At 34.1% G+C, this 25,234-nt stretch overlaps 1 protein-coding gene across 11 annotated transcripts in view; it reads left to right on the plus strand.

The window, feature by feature from the left end:
* IMMP2L (inner mitochondrial membrane peptidase subunit 2) overlaps window positions 1–25,234 on the plus strand; it is a 392,035-nt gene that overhangs the window by 73,819 nt on the left and 292,982 nt on the right. Inside the window, exon 4 of one of the 11 annotated variants that reach the window (XM_064422392.1) lies at window positions 19,160–19,262. The exons of the other annotated variants lie outside the window; for them this stretch is intronic. Coding sequence (XP_064278462.1) covers window positions 19,160–19,247 — 88 coding nt within the window. The 3' untranslated portion in view covers window positions 19,248–19,262. Of the gene's footprint in view, window positions 1–19,159; window positions 19,263–25,234 lie in introns of those variants that run through there. 11 annotated transcript variants of the gene reach the window in all.

The following is a 25,234-nucleotide window of genomic DNA, read 5'->3' on the forward strand; positions in this document are numbered from 1 at the left end:
TTAGTAGATCAGTGCAAAGAAACCTATGGAGATGCTATCTCCACATAAGTGATATAAATAAATGGACTGTAGCCATTTCATCTAAGAGACACATTTTTCTGTACATGCTTCTTTGGGTCATATCTTTACTTGCTTCTTTGCTAGTCAGATGAACTAATTTCAGGGCTCTGATTTATAAAATCATACCAATTCACAAAGTATAATTACCCAGTAATGAGTTATAAGTAAAATAACAGGGACAACAAAATCTCTTGCAAGATGATACTGAAATCCTAATTGTGCATGAGCATGTTCATTGCAATGTGACATTGAATCAGTGACCTTGGAGCAGACAGGTGTTGTGGTAGTCAGCAGAGCTGCAGGGGATGCTGACAGGAGGATCTGACAAGTGTGAAAGATTCGTTGCTGGTTGGGAATATAGTCTTCATTGTGTCATGTTTAAACAAATCCGATACCAAATTGTCTATTCCCCTGCCCCCAAATCCTCATTTCAAAGCAGTTTTCCTCATTCAAATGCTTGATGATACATGAAAACTCATTTTGTTGATGGATACATGTCTGTATGTGAAAAAGACTGAAATGTGTAGGGGTAAAACTCCACCATAGGCACTCCTAGATAAATACCTCGTATTTATGCCATAGTGAAAAACACTTAAGCTGTAGTAATGAAACAATCCTGTTTCTTAACAAAATTGCATTTTGCTAAATAATGAGCCTGGTAATGCATCCAATGAGCAAATAGGTCATATAAAAACATTTAGAATCACACTGGGGGAAAATCCCAATTTACAATGCTGTCAATAATTGAAAATTAAACCTTTTTATCATATAAATATTTTTAAATCTTCATATTTTTTTCCTTTTAAAATTAGAGCTTCATAACTGAGTAAATGTTTTGTTCTGTCTTTTCTGTTTTATTTCCACTTTTCTTCAGAAAGCTTGTTAACATGTTATTTTCAGTATTTTCTTGAGAAACATTTTGATAGTATCATGTTATTTGGATACCTGTTTTACATCTAGAAAACTAGAGGATTTTAAGGCCAAGATTATGCAAAGCATTTGCTATATTTGCATCCATGTATTAGTTAAAGTGCTGAATGGTAAGGAATTTTGTTATTTCTTTTTTTGCTGCTATTTTCCAAAACTTGGTATTGAAGCTTTAACCTTCAAGCTGGCCCATGTGTTGATAAATCTTCATGTTCAGATTTGCATGTGATTTATTCTGTGCCTTTTTTCTTCAGCCTGAGTTCTATGCATCGTGAAGACCTTATATTAACAAGAAGATGATTTCTTGCATTTATTTGAACAAAATAATTATGAGCAGTATTTACTTCACTGGGAACTCCAAAAACTTTCTTTATTCCTTCTTCCAGTAATTTGTTTTCATTGCTGTCCATAAATGTTTTCAAAGGAAATATCTAAGTGCCTTCTCTTTTTTTTGGCACTGTAGGTTATATGTCTTCTCACAGGCAAAATGCCTGGTATATATCATATAAATTAAACTCCAAGCCATTCATGTACATTACTGCTCTGCAAGTATTATTTGATGCACAAAATACTTTTAAAGCAAAATTCAATAAATCTGGAATTCTCCATGGAGTGGCAGTCAAAAACCTTATAAATTTAGATTACACAGTCATGTCAGTGAATTCAAATTAATGAAATGGATTCCCACACAAGCACTACAGTAATTTACATATTAATTTCTGCTAATTTTTTTATGGCTGTAACAGACTTGTACTAGTCACATTCTATAAAATACAACAGATTGTGAAACAACAAATAGTGAGCAGTTGGGCATGATTTATCTGTTGTTCCACTGGATCTTCATTTTCCCAGGAAAATGCTCTGTCTACATTATTAATGTCTGACAATTTTCTTGTATTCATGCCCTGAAGCAGAATATGTCTGTTAATTTTATGTAACGGCTGCCTTCCTAACAAATAGTATTTGTTTTTCATATTATGACAATACTAATAAATAGAAAATAAAGCTAGCTTTGTGGAGTTGGGCACTAAATGTGGAACACAGTTCTGTATGTACATGTGTTTTTTTTGGGTTACAGAGATGTTAATATGTTCTTCAATGGATTTTGTATGTTTTCATTCTATACCATCATCCCTACTTTGATGCTGAATATTTCCTTCTTCTCTTTTTTTGATTTTGTCCTACACATATGGGCAAAGTACATGCTGTTGCAGGAAGTCCTAGCAAGGTGCTTCTCTCCAGAAAACTGCCTGTGCCAGAGCAGTTGAAATGACCTTCTGTAGAACTCAGGTTTCTTATCAGAAGGTTTTCTTGTATTCATTCTCTTAGCTGCCCTCTGATTAAGTGGCAATGTAGAGCAGGATACATTGTGGGTGAAGGGAATACTGTTTTTGGAAGTTCTAGCACTGCACTAGCTATCTGGTAGGTAGAGTCACATACAAGGTCTCTAGATTGAAAAACTAACATGTCATTAATTTAAATGGTCTCTAAACATCAGGTAACTTTGAGATCAATATTTCATTCCTTATATTATTAACATGACATTACTAGTCTGTTATAATGAAATGTATTCCTACATTCTAGAAAATAAATGTCCTGCTTGTATAGAGTTGTGAGCTTTTGTGGGAGAAACAACGCATGAAATGTCTGAAGTTGACAGAGTAAGTAGGGATAGTGAGAAGGTGTTTTGAATTGGTATTTTCAAGGAAGAGCCTACAATGTCTGTATCTCTATACTTGAATACAAAATATCATGCTCTTTTTCTTTCTTTTCTTCCTTTTAATTTTGGCAATAAATATCTCCCTGTGGAATCTTAGAAGACTTAATTTTTCTTTTTACTATTACATATAATTTGCATTATTCTGTGCCTTATTTTATCATTGACTTTGACTTTAGAACTTCAAAAAAGAAATATTAGATAATTTTCTTAACTAGATCAAAATGAAAGCAAATGAAAAGCTAAACTTTTTGCAAGTTTTTGGGCAAGGGAGTGTGTTAGACAAACTTGGGTGTGACTATATAATAATGCTGTAATACTGATACAAACCAAAGTGGCGTCCTGAAATTACAAAATGTAATGCCTCAGGACGTGTTTTATGGAAAAAGGATATCTAGCTATGGTCTACTCCAGCCACTACCTTTGATAATTATTTACAGGTATTACCTATTCCTGGCTATACAGACTCATGGTCTCAGCTTCAGATAGGTGTTTGCAGTGCCAGTCCATACTTATTTGAGTGGGATGGTTGTTAGCTGATTGTTGTGCCTTTCACTAGCTCAAATTGCTTACAAGTCTAAGCATTTTTAGCAGTTTCCAAGCTAAATAAAACCTTGGTTCAGTGCCACATCTGTACGTTAAGATGTAAATTAGAAAAATTTTAGGCGATAGAACATTTCCAAGGTAGTCTTCTTTTTCTTTCTGCCCAGATAAAATGGCTTTCCCCACATTTTTCTGGCTACTTTGATTTAATGATAATGATTTTTTTTCCCAGTTTCATATCTTAGTCTCTGCCCAGCTGTGTGTTTTTCGCTTGGACCTGTCGCATGGCAGGTAAGGTACATCTTTAAATGCTGCTGCATCATCTTCAGTACAATTGTCATGGATTGAGTGAGAGCTTTAGACAAGCCCTGCCTTAGGCTCAGATTTTTGGCAGCAGCTCTACACAGGTGCCATGCACCTAAGTCGCTCTGGCTTGTAGGTTCTCAAGAATGGCAGATCAGGTCTATTATAAAAAAAGTCTATTGAATAGATAGGAACTTAACAAACAAAAAAACCCTTAAACAGAGCTACTTACTACACAGGATAAAACAAAAGAACTACTACTAGATTGCATAAAACAGTGCATGACATAAAGGCACCTATATTATAACTAGCAAAGAAATATTATAGATTAGGAGTCAATCTAACTTAACACCAAGTTTATGATGGGGTTTGCAAAGTCATTTCACTCAACCCTTGAGACACTAACCACAAAAGTTGGCATCCCAACTTTGGGGGAAAGACCCCACACATTTCCAGGGAATGTGCAGAAGACTTCTGCTTTATGGAAGTTTGATGTAGCTTTTATAGTTTGTGAAGTGTCTGTCAGTCAGAAATTCCAGCTTATCTTCCTACAACCTCCCTTTCAAGACAAAGTGTTTATTGTCAGCTGGGAATGTCACCTCCATAGTGCCAAAATAACTCACTGCCAGGCAAGCTGTCCTGATGGAGTTATTTCACCAATAGCAAATTCATGTGAGGGGGAAGATGCCCTGAGCTATGGTACCAGCTATTAGGCAGAACAGGTAAGTCCTCTTCTTAATGTCCTACTACATTAACATGTGGTCATACAATTCTGATCCTGATGGCTACAATTCTTTGGTTTTGGAAATGAAGGAGGAAAAGGTCTTTATATATTCCCATGTATTTTTACCAGAGTGGAAAGTTTCTGGAGTATCTTCTGAATGTTTAGAATGATTCACGGCTAGGAGCAGTGGCAAAGGGAACAGAAAGTGAAATCCTGTGACAATACACATACAAATGCCTTTCCTTCAGCATGCTTGTTTTCAGGGTGTGCTAGATTTGCAACGTGGTGATGACTGTAGCATCCTAATATGATTGTGATCTTATAATAGTATTTTAATTAATTCAGCCTTTGTAAAAATAGATTATTTAAGAAATGTACTGAGCTATTTGAAATCCTGTTTGAAATGGGCATAATGACTAGGGAAAATATGATATAATTTGCAGTATGTACTTCTGTATTTTCCTTTGTACTACACACAGCTTGGATTTTAATTTTTTTTTCTTTCCAAGTATGCTTTCTTACTTTGTCATTGCAATATTTTTTTCATGTACATACACAACTGACCTTTTTCCAAAGTGACATTAACTAAGAATATAGGAATTATGATGTTGGCTTACAGCAAGGTCTGCTTTGCTCAGCAACCTCTTCTCATAAGTATTATCTAGTCTTTGTGTTGTGCTCTTTCCATTAGTACAGACAGATAATATCTTCTTTTGTAAAAAGTACATTATATGGTGAGACAAACTATACCAAAATATGTATTTACAACTGTAAAATTATTTATAAATACTGGTTGGTTCTATATCACCCACTGGGAAGTTTCCCCTCCTTTTTTCACATGATATCAGTATACAAGAAGCTGTGCAAACTGATTGATTAATTCAGATAGACTTCCGTGGACAAGTAATCTTGCTCAATTTGTCTAACTTGATAGAACCCTGTGCATATAGAAGTTTCAAGTGTTTGGGGAAAAATGTAAAGGCAAATTTAATAAAACAGACTAGATAGAAATAAATAAGTCACAAATGCTTTTGCTAATAAACAGAACAAGTTTTGAAGGACATATTTTTCCTACTGCCTTAAAAGTGAATTCTAAGGAACAGATTTCAATATTGAAAAGTCAGTTCAAACCCAAATAATTTTGGTTCTGTGAATGTGTTGTGTATTTTCCCATGCAAGTATATGTTTTGCATGTCCTATGAGACATGCATAATAATTTTGGTTCTGTGAATGTGTTGTGTATTTTCCCATGCAAGTATATGTTTTGCATGTCCTATGAGACTTAACATTACTCTTGCAGCAAAGAGAAAATGCCTCAGGTGGTATGGGTTATACATGTTAGCAATATCATAGTAGCAAATCAAATAATATTAATTGATAACATTTTACAGACTTCTGGCTAAGTGGTGGAGAGAATTGCTAAGTGACCTGTTGTTTCTAAGACATTTCTTAAAAATATAGTTTGAATTACTATGAAATGGTAAAACCTACTTGCTTACCTTGTCAGTAGTTAAATGACAAATCTGTATTTAGTGATAGATTTTCTTAAAAATCAGGTTTTCAGTTTGTACATGGAGTAAAGCAAGAAGCCACCTCATTTATGAGATAATACTGAAAAATATTTTGAAATAATTGTTTTAGTTGTCTCAAAGAACAATTTTCATAATGCCCATTCTTATGTTCATTCAACCGATGTTGTTGAATAACAAAAGTGGGCAAGAAATTGGACCTTAGGGATCTGTAATGTTGGTCTTCCTTTCCCTGGGTGTTGTAATCCAGAAACAGGTTTTGTTTTTATGGGATGTTTAGAATTCTTTGAACCTGAATACCAGTGAAGTGTGTGGATAGTTGTTTTGACTATCAAAGTTATGCTGGTGATCATAATATGAGATATTATATATTCTCAGAAAAAATTAAAGTAGTTTTAACCACTGGAGGTATTCCTGCAGCTGTGCAAATGATTCACAACATATATTTGTACAAAGATTATATTAGATTTACAGAATTGTCAGTAAACAAAACTTAATTTTATGCAAATGTATTTTAAAAAAAATTAATACATCCTTTAAAGGAGTGTTTTCCAATGTAATGTTTTGCTAGCTATTCTAATATGGATATTTGCTATTTGTTACTTACAAGTTTTGCTTAATAGCTTTTTGTTTGGATGGATAAGCTTTTCAAAGTGGAGATTCACCTGAAAAATTTAAATAGTGATTATGTCTTTCTGACAACTAAGTGAAGCATTTCATTATCTGGGTTTTTTTGGTTTGGTTTGGGGTTTTTTTTTCTTTTTTCTTTTTTTTTCTTTCTTTCCACAAGAATAGAAGGAAGGAGGGAGAGAATGTGGGAAGAGGGAAAAGGGCAGAAGAAATAGAGAAAAAGAGAGTGGGGGCAAGAGACCAGGAATCAACAAGTCTTAGAAATGTTTCAAATTCTCATATTTAGCTTTTTTTCCCCCCCAGTTTTTTTTAGATTCTTTTTTTTAAAGATTTGTACAGCAGTTTACTGTGCAGTGTACATTGTAGCTCTTAATCAGTGCATCTGTTGCAACATGTGTTATAATTTTCTAAGGTTTTTTTTAATTTGGTTGGGGTTTTTTTTTCTGCATAGGAGCTGTAATTAGAGTAAAATCTTCCTTTTTTTTCAATATAGCACTGGTCAACTGGACTTATAGCCCTTAGCCCACAGAACATTTTCTCATAGGATCCCTCCATGGCATCAGGTTTGTTTTTTGCTGAAACACTTTTCCAAAATGACAAACTCCTTTCCTTCACTTTCTTGTATTTATGAATCTTTTCCTTTTGCCTGTGGAAAAGATAGAAGAGAGAAGGTAGAGTAATATCTTCTCCTCTCTCCTTTATTCTTTGGATAGAGCCTGAGAGATAGAAGTCTCTGGGGAAGTAAAACCTAAGAAGATAAACTATTTCTTTCAAGTTCATTCTTATCTATCATATTTATTCTGGGGTGGGTTTGGTACTGCATGAACAGTGGAAATATGGACCAGGACAAATGGACCCTGACATGATACACTAGACCTCCCAGTAAAGCCCATGTTCTCAGAAACTTTAAAGTGTGAGCAGGGAGATCAGATAAGAGGCAGCATATAAATGTTCTTTGTATGGATCAAGAAAGATGGAATTATTGGTATGGAAGCTCATGCAAAGGCTATTCTGCATCCTGAGGCAAAATTCTATTTGAAGCTTTCAAGTTGTATGTACTTTGTAAAGTGTATTTTCCTCTTTAATGTAACATGGAAAAAGTGCATACATTTGTTTTTGGAAGAGTCAGTACAATTTTGTGCAGTTTCAAATCTATCAGATTCATTTTACAAACTGTTTTTCTGATGCTAAAAATCCTATGTTCTCTTTTCTAATTTACTCATATGTTAAATACAAGCACTGATATGCAATTATGGCAGCAAATAATAACCGACTTCTGGATTTTAAACAAGGCTTGACATGTATCAGTGATGTGTCTGGTGAGCTATAGTGAGGCAGATGGGGGAAAAAAGACTCTCCTGTGTCTATTGTGAATTTTGTGGCTTTGAAGCATTAAGTACAGGTTCTAACACACCACAAGAGTTAGTAGGTTGTGTTCATTTTATGTGTGGTTGGCTAGGGCAGCACATCACACCCTGAACTTCAGCACCAAAGCTTGTCTGTGATCATAAGTGTAATTCTCATTTGGTAGTAATTTGCTGTCCCAGATAGCAAGAAAACATTTCTTAAACATTACAAAATATACTGCTCTAAAGTTGCAGTATCTGTAAAAACCTTTTACAATTAAAATAGCAGCACCCTCTAGTGTGGATTCAGTTATACTGGTTAAAATCTTTCACATAAGTGTAGGTTTTTGAAGGAACAATAAATCCCTATAGCACAAAGAATTTTATACTAGCATAAATATGTTGAAAGTAGAGGCTGTACTGTAGAAATGTGGCTCTGCTGAGAGGCATGTACAAACACCTGGTGAGTAGTCACATCTCAAATGTATAAAGCTATTTGGAAAGTTGGTCCTTGTCGTTGCCCTTCTAGAGATATTATACTAGGTCAGGGGAAAAAAAAAAAGTGATTGATTTGAGTAATTTTAAAGTTAAGCAATTACATTAAGACAATGCAAAATGACACTATATTATGATAGAATTGAAATGCTCTTTACTTTATTTACCGTGATTCTTTCTCATAAAAACGAATTTATTTTCAAAAGGTTAAGGAAGGATGATAAATTGGCTTGCACTTTCCTGTGTCATTAAGCTGCACTTTTAAGCCAAAGAACATATGGACATTTATGAGAACTGATGGAGACCTGAAAGTAGTGCTGACAATTAGTGCTTCAATAAATGTTCATCCAAATGAATCCAGCAGGAAGGCCTATTCATTAAAAAGTATTTTGTGGTATTTAAAGTTTATTGCAAAGCTTTTGAGCAAAAACTTTTATAAATTTTTGAATATATTGTTTTCCTACAGTTGTGAGATAATATTCAAAGCCTATCACCTGGTTGAGGAATTGATCTAATTAGTTATGCATATCTTGTATACCATTGTGTTTATTTCCTACTGCTGTAATCCAACTCTTCATTCTTTCAATACATAACAATATCAACAATTGTTCTACTTCTGACCTCATCTAAACCTCTTTTTTAACTTCTCAATCCTGTAAATGATCTCAACCTTGCCCTTGCAAGTGGTCCTCTTAAATTTTTTCTTATGAGCTCCTGTGACCTTCACAAGCTTTGATTTAAATTCTGTGCTGGTCCCCAAAATGTCCATGATGTTTCTAGGAATAATTATGCCTAATCATGATTATTTGAATCTCCAACTTGCTCCCAATTTAACTTTTTTTTTGTGGTTTACATTTTTTGAATTTTAAAAAGTTTCTTTTTTTTTTTCTTTCTTGACATACAGAACTAAAGATTTGGACACTCAGAGAAAATAATTTTCTGAAATTTATTTTTTCTCATTTAAAAGGTTAATTTCTTTCTGTTAACTTTTTTTTTTTTGAAGTTGAATACTTATGCTTTTTTGATGGAGGTGTAAATTCTGTGATTTTGGTAGGTACTGTTCTACTAGATGTACATATATTAAATGTACGTGTATAGTTAGTGAATGTTACAACTTGGGAATATTTTTTTTTAATATTGTCCTTGACTATTTTGGGGTTAAATTTAAGAGGATCTCATAAATAACCTTGGAGTTATAATCTAACATGATTTGCAGCTAGAACTAGAATCAGCTGTAAAATTAACAATGTACCCATTTACAATCAGTTAACTCAAGCATAAGGATCCCATTTGGGGATTTCTGACTTGCTTTTCAAACATATATTTAGAGAAGAGCGAGGGATTTTTAGGTTGGCTATTTGAGAGAAAAAGCAACACATAAGACAACTACTTTTGACAATAAGGTAACAGTACTGGTTTATATTGCCTAAAGAAGGTGCAGATTTTCAGACTTTGGTTGGTGCATAGGAAGAGACCTGAAAAGCACTTAATGTGCAGCATGAAGACAAATTTGAAGACCCCTGATTCTGTTTAAGAATTAGGCTTTCTCTGGAATGATGTTCCCTAGTATTTACAAAACAATTTGCCGAAATTAAGGATATTTTTCTGAAGAGTACTTTGCAGTATTATTGAAGAACTTCTATTGACTCTGTAAAGTTCCTTTATGAAATTATAATATGATGTATGGTGTTAATGATTTTTTTCTCATGACTACTGAGTAATTTTCTCTCTTTGTGGGATGATATTAGAAGCAGATTAGTTGGGAGAAATCAGAAGTAGTTCATTCATTCTCCATGCTGGTGATGCATAATATTGGGTTTTTTCACAGAGGAGATGATCAAGACAGTGAATATTTGAAGCTATTTTCATATGGTCTTTAACAAATCCTTCGCCCATCTTTACAGTTTAGCATAAAATTTTATCTTTTTTGCCTCTAGTGTTTAATTTTCTATAATGTTTGTTAGAATTCCATGTGTTGGAATTTAGCTTGGGGAAAAGGAGGTTATAACTGAAGTTTCATTCTCATAGAATTTATATTCATGAGTAATGAACTAGTAAAAAAATTTTTTTAATTTATTTTTTTCTCTCAAAGGATCTTATTGTATGAAAAAAAAATTTGAAACAATTGTCTGCAGAAACTTCAAATTGCTTCCAATGAAAAGTGCACCATTCTGAAATGGTACTTTTGAGCCCTGTTGCAATCTTTCATTTCTAGCCAAAAAGAAGAAAGTAAGCTCCAAGAACCGATGTAAGCTCTTACATCGGTTATGTAAGAGATGAGGAGAGAATTTTGATTTTTACTGCTTTTTTTCTTTTGCTTTCTCTACTAAAATTTTATCTGCTATATACAGATTTTGCCAGGAGTTCTGGTGTTAAAAATCTGCAGAACTCCAGAATGCTCTGGGCCATGTTTCTGCCAAAAACATAATTAGATTCTGGAAAAATACATCTTCAAATTGAAAGAGAGTATAAATATAGAAAAGTTGACATTTGGATGCTGAAATTCAAATTCAGACATTTGGACTTAATTTCAGATTTACAGAAATTTTGGCCTATAAATCATTGGCTTTCCTTTTGTCTAAATTTGGAAGAGTATTCTGATTAATGTAAAAGAGCGGTCAAGAATTTTGGTCCTCAAGGTAAGTAATTTTTTAGTCTCCAGAGATAACACTGACCCTCCTATGAGGTACGTTTGTTTGGTTCTTTTTTAATATGAGGTTTTGGAGTGCCAGCAGTGCTACATTAGGTCTTATAAAACATCATACATAAGTGATTCACCTCTGTGTAAATTGCTCTTTGTTAGAAGCATTTTTTTTTTAATGTGATCCTGTTTAGATGGTGACCTTAGAAAGCAGATGTCAAGTCTGCCTGCTGGCCTACAACAACTGAATGATTAAGATGCTGTGATAATTTAAGAATTTTTTTTTGCTGTCAACAGCCAGAATAGGTGTTGTCAGTGTATGAGACCTTGAAGTTGATTTTTGCTATTACTTTACAATTTTAATTTAAAAACATATGAAAATATTTTGTTCAGCAAATCAAATAGAAACATTTGAGACTGACATATTTCCTTAATGTTTAAAGCTGTAAGAACTTATATTTACCTTTAAGATTTTAAAACATTGTTTCATTCTGGGTCTTTGGTGTGTGAGGATGGATAGGAGTCCCTGAGTGAAATAAACAGAGCTTATTTCTATATGCTCTTCTTCTGTAAGTTATATATTTTCTTCTGTTTTCTCCAGGAGAGAAATTCTCCCTCTAGTGAATCTGGGTCTCTGATTTCAGAGGTTTCTCAATTTCTCTCTTTGGAATTTTCTTTCATATTTCTTAAATTACAGAGTAAGTAATTTTGTAGTCAGGATTTCCAATGCCATTTTTAAGCATTTTTTTGTACTTGAAAGTTTACTTTGTTGAAAAGTGCTTTTAATCTTTTCATTTTTACGAATTCAAAATAAGAGATGTTTGTCTTGACTTATCCTGGTGAGATTTAGAATGCAAGGAGTTGTCTCTTCGTTTTCTGCTGGAGAGTATACAGTTAGTAAGACCACTTCAGCCAATATCTTTTCATTATTACAAACTATTACACCATATAATATTTTTTATAAGTTTGTGTACCCAGTGCTTTAAGATCGTTTCAGCATATCTTATTGCAAGATGAGATACTAACATTTGTGCGAGTTTATTGATGATCAGTTGAATATTATACATACAGACAGTGTGTTTATATTCTTGAATTTATTTGTTCTGTCGTTAATACTTTCACCTGAAATAGTTCTTCATTCTTTGTATATTCCTTCTTAATACGTTTTAACATGCTGTGAAATCCTTCCCACTCTTCATTGGATGAGAACCAAAGGACTTACAATAAACATATAAGACTAATACTGTGATGTATTTTTGCACTTTGGTTTTCCTAAATACCATAGAAGTCATAGGACAATGAACAGTTGTTAGCAGTATAGAAGCAGCATTCCTGTTTAATGCCAATCTCAAATTTGGCTGAAGTCTGTGGAAAAAAAAAGATGTCTTTATATTCTCACAAAGAAGAAGCTGACTTTATGTTCTTTTAAAAAACTAGTGGGGAGAAAATCAATGGCGTGGTTCTATATAATAACCAGAAATTTCTGGTTTTTACTCCTTCAAAGGAAATAGTTGCAAGGAAAAACTTTGTTGAAAAGTTATTTTCCACTTCTTTGCTTGAGCTCAGTCATACACAGATTTCTGCCTGACAGCTAAATCTGCATTTTGCCAGCTGCTTTGTCACATGACCTGTGGTTTTTCATTTACTGGAAAACCGAAGAAGCCACAGGAGGGTTCTGTATTAATCTGGTCCCACTGGATTCAATAACTAGTTAGGCTTTTTCTGCAATATGGTATATAGTTTTAGTCTACATTTCCAAAATAATACTAATGCAAAATTTAGTACCTGTTACTTACAGCATATTCGTAAAAGAATTCATATCATGTTGTTGTCAAATATTTCAAATTACCTTTTATATGCAGCATGTGTTTTTCAGAGATATTGAAATACAGAAATGGCCATGCTAATCACGTAGATATCAAAGTAAGCAATGCCCTTGTACGAGGGGAAACACCTTAAGCTGCCTTTGTGGTAGTTTGGATAAGAAGGATACAATTTACAGTAACTACTGTCCAAATTCATTGAAGTTGGTAGAAGAAAGCAATGCACTATGAAGATGCCTCCAGGGTCATATGCAGCCTTTTCCTTTGCTCCTTTTTTGCTATCTGAAAAATAACTTTGTCCTTTCAAGAATGATAATGAGCAGCAAACTGGAATAGCCTCCCTGTATTTACATCCCTCATCTCCATGTAGGTAGATAAAAACATGACACTTTATCTTGTCAGTTTCAAAATACCAAACTCTCTACACAGATTTAAGTTCATGCTTTTCTATTAGGTCAATATTTGAAGTTTATTCAAAACCAGGACTAGATGATTTCTTGTTTATTACTTTTATTGATATTTTTGTAATTGGTGTAGTGGTTTTAAATAGGGAAGCATTTTGAAATGGAAAAATAACCTGTACATTATTCAGATATTTCTTTTTAACTTAAAATACAATTCTGTGAAATAGCTGTGATCATTCCTAGTGGATTTCTGTGTTCTATAGCCTAATAAGATAAAGACTATATTTCTTCTGCAGTTGCTTTTTCTTCATTTGTGAAATGAAGTACTGTCTCTTAATTCCCTATTGGCTTCTGACTTTTTCTCAGATGACCTGCAGAAGTGACCCAGATGACCTGGTTTTGAATCTGTATGTCTTTTTCTGGGAGAATTGATTGCCATAATAAAATTTTTCTTGAAAGACAATAATTTTGAGCAATTTGTCATAATAAATGATTGCACAGCATATTAGATACACAGTCAAGAACTAAGTTCCTTTACTTGTCATTAAAATGGAAAAGTCCAGTAATTTGCTCCCTGTTGAGTAGAACTCCTTATGTAATAAGTGCTATTTAAGAAATACTCCTTTTGCTTTTGTAATAATTTTTTTCCTGCAAAGGATATCTACTGATAGCTACAGCTGATTTAACAACTGATGTCACCATTTTCTCTCTGCAAAGATATTTTTTAAAGGCGAAATTATATAATGATTTAAAATATTATAAATATAACTATAACAATGGCAATGTACTTCTAAAAGGTAACACTAAATATGTTGTCTCTATCAATTTGCTTTAATCAGCTTAACTTTTCTCATGTACAATTTGAAATGAGGTCTATGATCTGAATCAAGAAGATATTTTTAGAAATGCCTCCATTCACTAGTTAATAGATTCTGCATTTGCTTTGTGAGGTGTTTCCACTGCATGTTTGTCTTGCTATGCATATTTTCAATTTTATTTAAAATGTCACACCATTACATAACAAAGATGTTGCTTGCAATATGAGTGTTATATTTGCTCTACATTCATAGACAGGGATTTTCCAGAACATTTTCCAGAATTAGGAGAGATTATAAGACAAATTGCCAAAAAGCATATTTCTTAGTTCTTAGTGATTTTCTTTATTTTGATTCTGATTTGATTTTGCTAAAAACCAAATAAAACAACAACCAGAACAGAAGTCAAAAAACTGTTACCACTTTGCATCTTTTCCTTTTAGAGCACATGAATAAAATTTTAGATTTATTGATTTACTGAAGTCTTAAATGCAACATTGAATATGGTTTACCACTGCAGCATTTAATCATCCATGAAAACAGGAGATGAAACAAAGAAGTTAAAAACCACATACATATAACCAAACCAAATGTTTAACTACAAAAAGAAGTTCCCCAAAGAACCACTTGAGTCAAACACATTATTTTCAAGAATTAGTTTATTTTCAAAATTATTAAAGTACAGTGATCTAGGATCACTTGGTATTTTAAAACAAGTTACAATAATTTTATGGTTATGAAGAAGAGATTTTAACTTTTGCCAATAATGGAAAAAAGATGTGTCTGCAATAAGATGGAGGCAGTAGAAAAGTAGGGATGGTTGGCAAGTAGTAATTACATTCTTTTTACACTTTTACAACAGGAGAAAACACTGCAGTATTCTGATTTGCTCAGTGTGGGACTAAATTCTCAAAAGTAGGATGCTTGTGGCCATATATGACAGAAGGTCTCAGTTTAAAAAGTGAAATGACTTTTTAATCTTACCATTTGTTTCACTGTTATCCATAAACCTAGATCCTGCTATGTGCTTGGCAAACCTTCTAATTTGTTAATTCAATTATTATACTTCTGCAGTGCTTCTCAGTAGTAAAAGATATGCACATATTTCACAGGCTACAACAATTCTATTCATCTCAGAGGAGCTATTGTATTGTATAATTAATACTGGCGTAATCAAAGTAAGAGTTTCTTTTGTATGTCACTAGAGCCCATTTCTACTCTACATGCTATAAAGAGACATGACTGCTTACAGAAACCAGGTCTGTAAAATACTTCTGTTAGATTGTACTCATCTATTTGCTTGGTCCTAGAGCCAGGCACCCATCATGTTTTTTATAGTTAAATACACACTTTCTTATAATAAATGAGAAAACCTGCAGGGATTCAAAATATATGAAATTACAAAATCATTATATAATAAATGAAACTTTTTTGAAACAGTAAATTATACTGAGAGATAAAGTGCCATGAGTATATTGTGTCTGAAAAACATATTGCCTCACACAAATTTTAACTGATTTTCTTTTTTTCCCTTCTATCTGCAAAATACTTCCTACCAGTTTCTTTATTTCAGTTGCATAGTTTCCATTTTGTTTTGTAACTTTTTTTTCAGCAAAACTAAGCAGCCCTCAATACTTGCTCTTCTGAATGCCATAATTTTCTAGGCATTCATTCTCAAGGTTAGCATTTATTTATTAGTTCTAATGTTCCATATCTTACCTCCTACTCAATTGTACATACCTTTCTCAGTCTATCTGCAAAACATTTTTGTTCTGTACTTTCAAATCCTTTCTATAAATTTTCTGACGCATATAAATAATTTACTAAATTGTCACATGTGGGTATAAATTTTAGGTCCATTTGTGTGTCTGAATTGACATGCCTTTGTATTCTTTCCTTCGCTATGAACACTGTCTGTTATTAGGCTGGCAGATTTTTGGTGTTTTTCAGCCAGTAAAATACCAGGTATACCAATGATATTTAAAGAAATAACTATTTCATAAGTCTTTGTGGTGAAGTGGTGAAAGATTTTCTACGCCCACCATGATTTTTAAAAAAGGCAACAAAGGGACCACTTTTTCCTAATCTTCAGTCTTTGTTTAACTAGTACTTTTCATTCCTTCTAAGCAACAGCCAGGAAACACATTCAGATATGTGCCACTAGTTTGTCAAAATTTCCAAAAGTAAGCTCTTCTTCAGAACTGGGCTCTTTTGTTTTGATTTTTTCATATCACTAAGGCAAGATTTACAGAGAGTGATAGTGATTTTTATCAGTTCCATAAAAAAAATCCCACTTATTTTTGGGAATACAGGCCCAATAGAAGATCTTAATTGCAGGCAGTCCAGCTGTATGACTTAATTAAATAAAAGATAGTACTACTTCTTCCAAATCTTGACATATCTCCTTAAATCCTCACAGCTATAACAACACTATGGCTTTTGACCCTACTGGCATTAATCTGGTCTACAGAGCAACTCCATATAGGCAGCAGCACATGTGAGGATATTTATCAAATTCTGTTTTCAGCTATGAAAAATTAAGATTCTGCATGAGAGTGCTAATAAAGATTATGTTAGCATTGAATAATACTGCTTATGTAAAACCATGATGAGATTAGTCCTTGTCCTGGGCATGGTTACATTTACATTTCAATAGTTGACACAGCATTCTTAAAAATATTCACTCTCTCCTTAAATTCTGGAACTGTAAGGCGATTCCAAATCTTCAGGTATTCCCTTGAACTTTTTTCCCAGTTTTAAACACGCATGCTGTCTCTTAGTGTTGTAGGAATCAGTCTAAGCACCCCTGTGCTCTAAGCAGGGGAATTTTTTGCAGGTTTGAGTTGTGAGAAAGACTTCTCTTAACACCTATTCCAAGAAAAATCAAGCTGTTCTGTCATAATTTAGCTGTCAATATTATTTCTTATATTTACTGCTATAGTAGGTGGAAAAATATCAGAAAGAAAACATTAAATCCATTCGAAAGTGAACTGGAAAGGAGATGAGGAAATTTACCTGAAGGATATATGTTACTTTCATTCAGTATTTTTCCAGCTTTTCTGTAGAAAAGCCTAAGACAAGCAAAATATATTAGAGGACAAGGAAGGATTCTCAAATGGAGTGTCTGACAGAAGGAAAGTAGTCAGTATGTATGTTCAAGTTTTATATTAATAGTGCAGTGTACTTCAGTTCTTTGCTAGGACTCATGTTAGCACTTAATGTGCTATTATTAGCCAGAAAATGGAAGATGAACAGAGAAGCAGCAAATCTTGCAGACGACACAAAACTATTTCAGCAACTTAAATGGGGAAGATTGTGAAGTGCTCTAGCAGACTGACTTAGTAGAGTTGAGTTGCATGGCATGATTGCAATAGAATTTTATCCAGATAGCTGCAGGGCAAGACATCAGTGGCAATTATTAGAAATGTCTTTAAGTCCTAACAACCACTCAAACAAAGTGTTTGAATCAGACCACACTAAGGAATGTGTACTAATACATGAAACTGGCTAGCTATAATTACACAATGTTGTATAGCTGAATTCATGTTGCAGTTTTTTCCCTTCTGTGAGCCAATCTGTAATTCTAAAACTAGACAAAAAACCTGAAGAAAATGTAAGATATAACACTCACTGATATTGAACAATGAGAAACACTAGAGGAAATCAAAATTGGAACCACCACACTGCCATTAAATTAAAAATTAACTTATCATAAGAAAGGCAGAGACTTTGTAAAGAGAGTGGCAGGAAATTACGGAAAGTGATGAATTATTGGAAACATTGAGCAAGTTTACTTCATGTGGAGATCATTATCACTGGATGGTATAACTTTATTTTGCAAAGATCATTAAATCTGTGATAATATGTAGCTGGAGGATTAGGTAATTTCTACTTTAGCATAGCAGGGTATTAATTTGTATAGTTGCCATGGAGGGAAACTACTTTAGCCCAAGTGGCTTTGTGTAGTTCACCCCAGTGCTCTAAGCACCATTTTGAATCAAAGAATCCTTTTTCTGAGCAATGAAACTGTCCACTGGGTGCTCAGTGTAAGATTGCTGCCTGCAGAAGGGAGGACAAGCAATCTGCAGCTTTGTGTCCAGTGTGATGAGCAGAGGAATCAAAACTCCTTGTTCCCTGGGTGTTTCTGGACTTCTGTTAGTTATACACACCCACACGTGCACACATACACGTTAATGCATGTGTGCTGGATTTTGACTTCCTGTCTGCAGTGATAGCTTCTTGCCCATGTGTCCCTCAGATAATTAATGTTAATTTTACTTCCAAGTAAAATTAACACACTGTCAGGATTAGTTTAATCTATCCTTAAAAACTTACAGTGATAGATACTCTGTAGGCTCTCGGAGTAGTGTGTTTTCTTTTTGATGACTGTAATATGATATGGTATTTGTAAAAGTAGATATATTTCAATAATTTTTTCTTGTAGCAGTGGAAGCACTGGAATGCTCTGATTTGATCCTGTCATCAGAGTATTGGCCAATATAAATAAATTTTCATCTCAAATTTCTGAAACACCACCAAATGAAGTGCCTCTGATATGAGCATCGGTTGTTCCTACTCTGAGATCTGATTACTGTTTTCCTTGTAACAGGAAACAACCTCCTGTCAATCAAAGCTGCAAGCTAGAAAGTGTGATAGTGTGATCTTTCCAAGATAGTAAAATCCTTTAGAGGTGATGTGTGTACTTAGTTTTATGGTCTTGGATTAATCTTGACATGCTGTCATCCTTTACAGATCCATCCTATGTATGTAGGTCCTAAAATAGACTAGGAACAAATGTAAAGGGAAATGGTTGGAGATGTGGGAAAACTTACTCAAACAAAATGAAACTTCTGGGGTGGTGGTTTTTCAGTAACCAAGGACTTCTGCATTGATGGAGAGATATAAGATATTATGAAAAGACATATGTTTCAAATTGGTTTGGGGAAGAAAGAAATATGAGTCCTGATCCAGAAACTGACATTTTGCAAAATTGGGTGCTGTCTAAGATTAAAATGAGCTGAATGTGGTTAAGAAAGAGATTCAAAATAACAACACTTTCATTATTTAAGACACACATGAACAATACATTCTTCTAAAAGAATTATGTTAATATGATAGTTTTCTAAATAAACAGGCTAATTAAATTGACATTAGTGTTTGAAATAATAGGAAGGTACTGTGATGTTTTTATTTTCTTTTCAGACCGCAGTTAAATATTGACAAGAGAAAAATAACCATTGAAATTAAGGAAGCTGACTTTTCTCACCAAAAAAAAAGTTATTGCTTGTGAAAGAAATACAGAAATCAAGAGGTACATGCAAATACAAGCCTGTGTTTTAGTTGCTGTCTGTTATTGTGTTGAAAGAATATCAAGCTACTGTTTAGTGGCTGCAAGCTAGTGTTGGGTTATATAAGCAAAAGTATGGGAAGATGAGGTATTAACTTTGGTAGTGGCTTTTGCTTGTGATTGCTGCAATAGGACTAGTTTTCGTATTTGGCAAACCCAAGTTGTGTCCTGAAAAGGTTATTATCTGGTCTACTTCTGTTTCCAACTCCCAGCAAGACTAGCTACTGTTACTTTTTCTGTCTTTCCTAGGTTCCTTTGGTAGAACAAAGGCAGGAGAGATATTCTCCTTGATTCACATTCTCATGGTGAACCTCTGCATCATCAAATGCCAGGCATGGGGAGCAATTGCACAAACAAGATTGAATGCTTGATAGCCCTGAAGTGGATCATGATACTAATAATCTAGCATGATACACATAGACTTCAGTGTATTATTTACAGAAAATATTGAATCACAAACTGGTTTCTGGCATAATTAGTTTAATTTGGAGAGTCAATAAAGCTGTTAAATATGCCCAGTTTTCTTTGGGAGTAGATGAACCATGCTGGCTCTACATGGGGATTGAATATGTTCAATGTAAACAAGGTTGTCTTAGGGTAAAGTAGGTGACCTCAACAGAGTATAAGCAAAAAGCAGTCTGTAAAAGTCTGCTACTTTACAGGATATAAACAAGGTCTTGTGATCTCAGAAGACATTATAAATTTACAGGAATTTAATCTCTGGACAGATTTGAAGATCTGGTTCAAAAGAAAGGGTTGTTTAAATTTCTAAGTGAAATCACTGTAAGAACATCATAGTATTGGCAGAATAATACATTCTGCCTCCACCTGGTTTCCAGTAATAGTTGAGCAATTTTAATTGGAAAGTTAAAGAAAAAAAATATCAGCTTTTAATAGATGCTCAGCAGGGAAAATTCTAGTCTGAATAGCAGACACTGTAAAAGCTGACTCTTACAACTAAGGTGTCACTGTACATGCTGTCTGTAATGATCCCAAGGAAAAAGTAATTTAGGTATCAAAACAGGGAAGAAATATCTTCAGATGACCTGTTTATTTGTCGAGGCTAATCAAACAAATTAAAATAATTTACAAGCTAATTATAGTCCTTTCACAGCAGCAAATGTTACTGTGGTAGTGCTTCAGGTATCTCCTCTCATTAGTTTGGAGCAGGATATTTAAAAGAGACAGTGACAATTCTAAGTTGAATTAACTGTGGTTAATCACATGCCTGCTGCCTGATGGGCTTGAAGAGTACAGCTATCAACCACACATACATTTGGACATAGTTTGGGACACAGTTCAAACAGATATTTGATTCACTGTAATCTGCTTTATAGAATCAGGGGTGAAATACCTCCACTGACAAGTGCTACGTTGCATCAATTTGAGTTCAGCATTTCAGGAAACTAGCACAGGATATTTAAAGCCCCTTTAATTGAGAGTGCTTCTTATCAATCTAAATACTTCCTTTGTTTCTGTTATTTTCTGTATTTCATTTTCAAAGAATAATATCATTTGTATTGTAAGCTCTCTAGGCAGAGACTGATCTGCCATTGTTTAGAATTTTGCACAGTAACCATTTGGGGCCTGGTCCTGCTCATTATCATTATCCTTCTATTCATTCAATTTGATATATTGAGAAAAACCATCACAAATATATCAGGTCTATTTTACTCCCTTCTCTGGAAATGTAACATTATAAATTCTATGTAACACTAATTGGCACTTGACCTTTATTTTGTTGAATAGATTTCTTTCTAAAATGGTTTGGAGTGAGTACTATTTCTAAATGAAATATTTTAAGTCATCATCCTTCTGAATTGCATTTGAATTTGCTGGCCAAATGGATAAAGATAGATCATGTAGAAGATGTTGTTTTACTGTGGCCTTGTCTATTGACCTGTGTGACCTATTTGATGTCTCTGAAATAGGTATAGGCCCAGTTTAGAATATGTTATGCAACATTAATTTCAGAAGTGTGGGTTAAAGAGTTTTGTCAGGACCGTATCATGCTTTTAAAACTTGCTTCAAATATGTCAGGGAGTGAGATCATAATTTTTGATATGGCTGTATGGCTATGCAATGAAATATAAGACTTTCTTTTATAAAAAATAAAATTTGAAAACTTGTTGATTGTAGTACAAACTAGTACTGCTATTTGAGAAGGAGAAATAAATGAAGGTAGATGTGGTATTTGTGATTCCCTTACTTCATGGTGTCTTGTAATTAGAAAATTAAAGGGATACAAAGTTTTAGAATTCATCAGAATCAAATATCAGAATAAGTGTCTTATAAGAATTTTAGTAAACACAGAAACTAATCTTTTGAACTAAGGTTACTGATATGTACTTGTGTTTGTGTGATCTCTAAATGCGACTTTGGTATTATATTGTCCTGCTTTCTAATCTGCACCTGCTTGTGTTCACCCACCTGGCTAGGTGCAAGGTGCTGGAATTTACGGCTGTACCAAATATAGCTGATGTTCAACACATGTTTGTGACCTTCTGTGAGTCTCTGCTTAGTCATATTTTTCTACCATATGTCTTAGTATTCAATGAAAAAGCACTTTACCAGTTTGTTGCCTTTTTTTTTTAACAACTAAGAGATTAAAACTTTGATAACAGTTACATGAAGAACGAACCTTCTTTCCTTGAGCTTTTCGGTTCCTGCTTATCTTCTCTATGTTAAATTTTCTGTGTCTCCTAATTTTATCATCTTTAGCCACAATTTTTATAACCTCTGAATTTATATAATTAGAAGTGAGTCAAGAATTTTGAGAGAAAGGCATTTCAGTTTTGTAATCATTACTGAGTGCATTTAGGACAGGAGAGAGAGAGCTAGGAAGGATAATTGAAGGGGGTTCAGGGTACTAGAGAGGCTGTAGATTCTAAAGGACTGGGAGTAGCCCTATTTTTTCTGGCTTCCTGTCTTTCCTACTGCTGGAATTCATTTGTCTTGCTCAGTCTTCATTTCTGGTCTGCATCAGAAGAAGCGTGACCAGCAGGTTGAGGAAGGTGATTTTGTCTCTCTATTCTGCTCTGGTGAGACCTCACCTGAAGTGCCACATCCATCTCTGGTGCACCCAGTGTAAAATGGACATGTAATTCTTGGAGTGAGTTCTGAGGAGCGCCACAAGGAATATCAGATGGCTGGAGCACCTCTCTTATGAAGACAGTCTGAAAGAGTTGGGGTCAGAGCTTGGAGAAAGCTGCTGGGAGACCTTATTGCAGCCTTTCAATACCTAAAGGAGATATTTTCAGATGAGAACAAACCTTTTAGTAGGGTGTGTTACAATAGAGTAAGATGTAATAGTTTTTAACTCAAGGAGGGTTGATTTAGATTAGATGTAAGAAGAAAGTTTTTTGCAATGAGGCTGATGAAACACTTGCACAGGTTGCCCAGAGAGGTGATAAATGCTTCATCCTTGGAAACATTCAAGGTCAGTTTGGGTGGGGCTCTGAGCAATCTGGTCTACTCATTGCAGGGCAATGGGACTAGAAGACATTTCTGTCCCTTCCAACTCAAGCTACTCTAGCATTCTATGATCTTTAGGGTGTTGAGAATCCATGACACTCCCTGTGTTATTTTCAGCAGTATTCATTAAGTGATAGCATTTTATTGCTCTTTCCAAAAACATAGGTTGTTTGCTAGTCTGCTGTAGTGGGTGATAAGGAGAAAGAAAGGGAGAGGCCAAGTCATGTTCTTTCTCTGTAGAGTCACTTGGTCATAAAAGCTACAGAGCCAATATTATCTGATTACCTTATCCACTTTGTCAAGTGGGTGTTTTCAAACAAAGAAAACTTGTCAATTATGGTAATGCAAACTTAAAGGTGACTGACTAAGGATGTACATAGAACTTCACTAATTCTACTGACCAAGTGGTCCTTTCTGCCTTTAATTACATATATTCTTTACCATAAATCTCATTGTATTTGGCATGCGTTGAGTAGATTCATTTGAGAGATTAATGAGAACAGATGGTAAGGTGAGCATCACAGCAAGCACCTAAAATATGGACCACGGCTTCAAGGTCTCTTTTTTGTCTCTAAAGGACAATACTGGGGCTGTATAACTGTGATACAAAACACAATTGTATGCAGATTTCTTTAGAAAAGGAAAAACCCTGGTTTATGCAGCTGTTTGAAGTTGAATGGCTGTGGTGGAAATTAGTTTAATTTACATAATGATTTCATAGGCTAAAATATTAGCAGTTTTATAAATGCCTGAAATGTCTGTTAATTATTGCAGACCATTTATGCAGTTGTTACAAATGTCTACTATAATCTTTAGACAGAAATACAGACAGAAGAAATTGTGTGTGAAAATGAAGTGCTTTTTGATATAACTGTGGTGTTTTTGTTCTTCAAAGGAAAACATTCAATTGCCTCCATCATTTTGTGTAATTGATCATTGCAAAACAAAAACTCTTCCTACTACCATCTGAATGCATTTGAAGTAATGATTTTTCCTTTTTATTATTGATTATTGAGTGGATAATAGAATTAATGCATTAATGGTTAAATATCATATGCTTTTGGACAAGCAAACATGGCTGTTGTAAAAGGAAATTTTTCATTTTGGATACATGGTGCTACTTAGAGACAATTGGTTGTTATGTGCATCCTGTTAACTAATACATTTGGCCAGAATTGATAAAATATGTTAACTCCGGTACTTTACCAGAGGTTATGAAAGAAATAGTTATTGTGTTTAAGTTTGCAAGGATAAATACTTGATTAAAATGTATGCTGCTTTGATCAGTGAAGAATGGTTTCCTCTGAAGTTTGCATGATCTTTATTGAATATAGGCTTTTCAATATATTAATAAATAATATGGGAAAAAACCCAGTAATCAGTGATATGTTTCAATTTGGTGTTGACTTACTAACTTACTCTGGGTAGGTAAGGTAGTACCAACACTGAAAATCTGCCAGGGGACTTTATTGAATCGAGTGTATGGCAAATAGAATGAAAATCAGTAAAGTTAAATTTAAGGTGGTGCACATGGAAGAAAAAGATACCCTGGCTCTGTATCTAAAATTATGGCTTTCAGTTGACAGTTATATGATAATGAAAGCATGACATTATGACAGGCAAACTTTGAAAACTAGGTATTAACTAGCAAACAAAAAGAAAAGCAGCTGGTATGAATTCACAAGAAAATAAGAAAGTATAAATTAGAGTATATGATATTGTATATACACATATTCCTACATATATATATATATCTACACATATTTCTACGCTTTGATAAATGCCTGTGGCTTTAGGTACTGTATTCAAAAGGATGTGGTAAAATACCTAAAATGCTCACATTGGGTTAGACTAGTGGACAAAAGCATATCAGTTTTGTGTAAGCACCTAGGGAAACTAGATGTTCCAGATACCTTTTTGGTACTACTCAAGCAATGTGAAGGGAGTGAGATCTGCCAAGACTACTTCGGGCTTAGGCTGTTAGCAAATTGTACCAATCAGGAAGTTTAAAGGGAGTGAAAGTTTATTGTAAATGCCTGTCACAGGATTTTAGTAGAAATCTATTGAAAATTATGGGAAAATTTTGGCAGTAAGACAGTATTTTTTGACCACAAAAACTACAGGGACTGCATGTTTTACAAAGACTTTTATCTCTCTAGTGCCTAACACTGTTGTATGAAAGATCCAAATGTGCACAGACTCATAGAATAGTTTGGATTTTAAGGGATCTTAAGGAACCTCCAGTTCCAATCTCCCTGCAATGGGCAGGAACATTTCAGCAAAAAGTCATTAATCCTTGTCCTGTCACTAAATGCCATCATAAAAAGTTTCTCTCCAGCTTTCTGTAGGCCCCCTCCAGGTACTGGAAAGCATAAGATCTCCCCCAAGTCTTCCTTTCTCCAAGCTGAACAACCTCTCAGCCTGTCTTCATAAGAGAGCTGCTCCAGCCCTCTCGT

The sequence above is a fragment of the Passer domesticus genome, chromosome 5 (assembly GCF_036417665.1).
Source record: "Passer domesticus isolate bPasDom1 chromosome 5, bPasDom1.hap1, whole genome shotgun sequence".
NCBI classification, from domain to species: Eukaryota; Metazoa; Chordata; class Aves; order Passeriformes; family Passeridae; genus Passer; species Passer domesticus.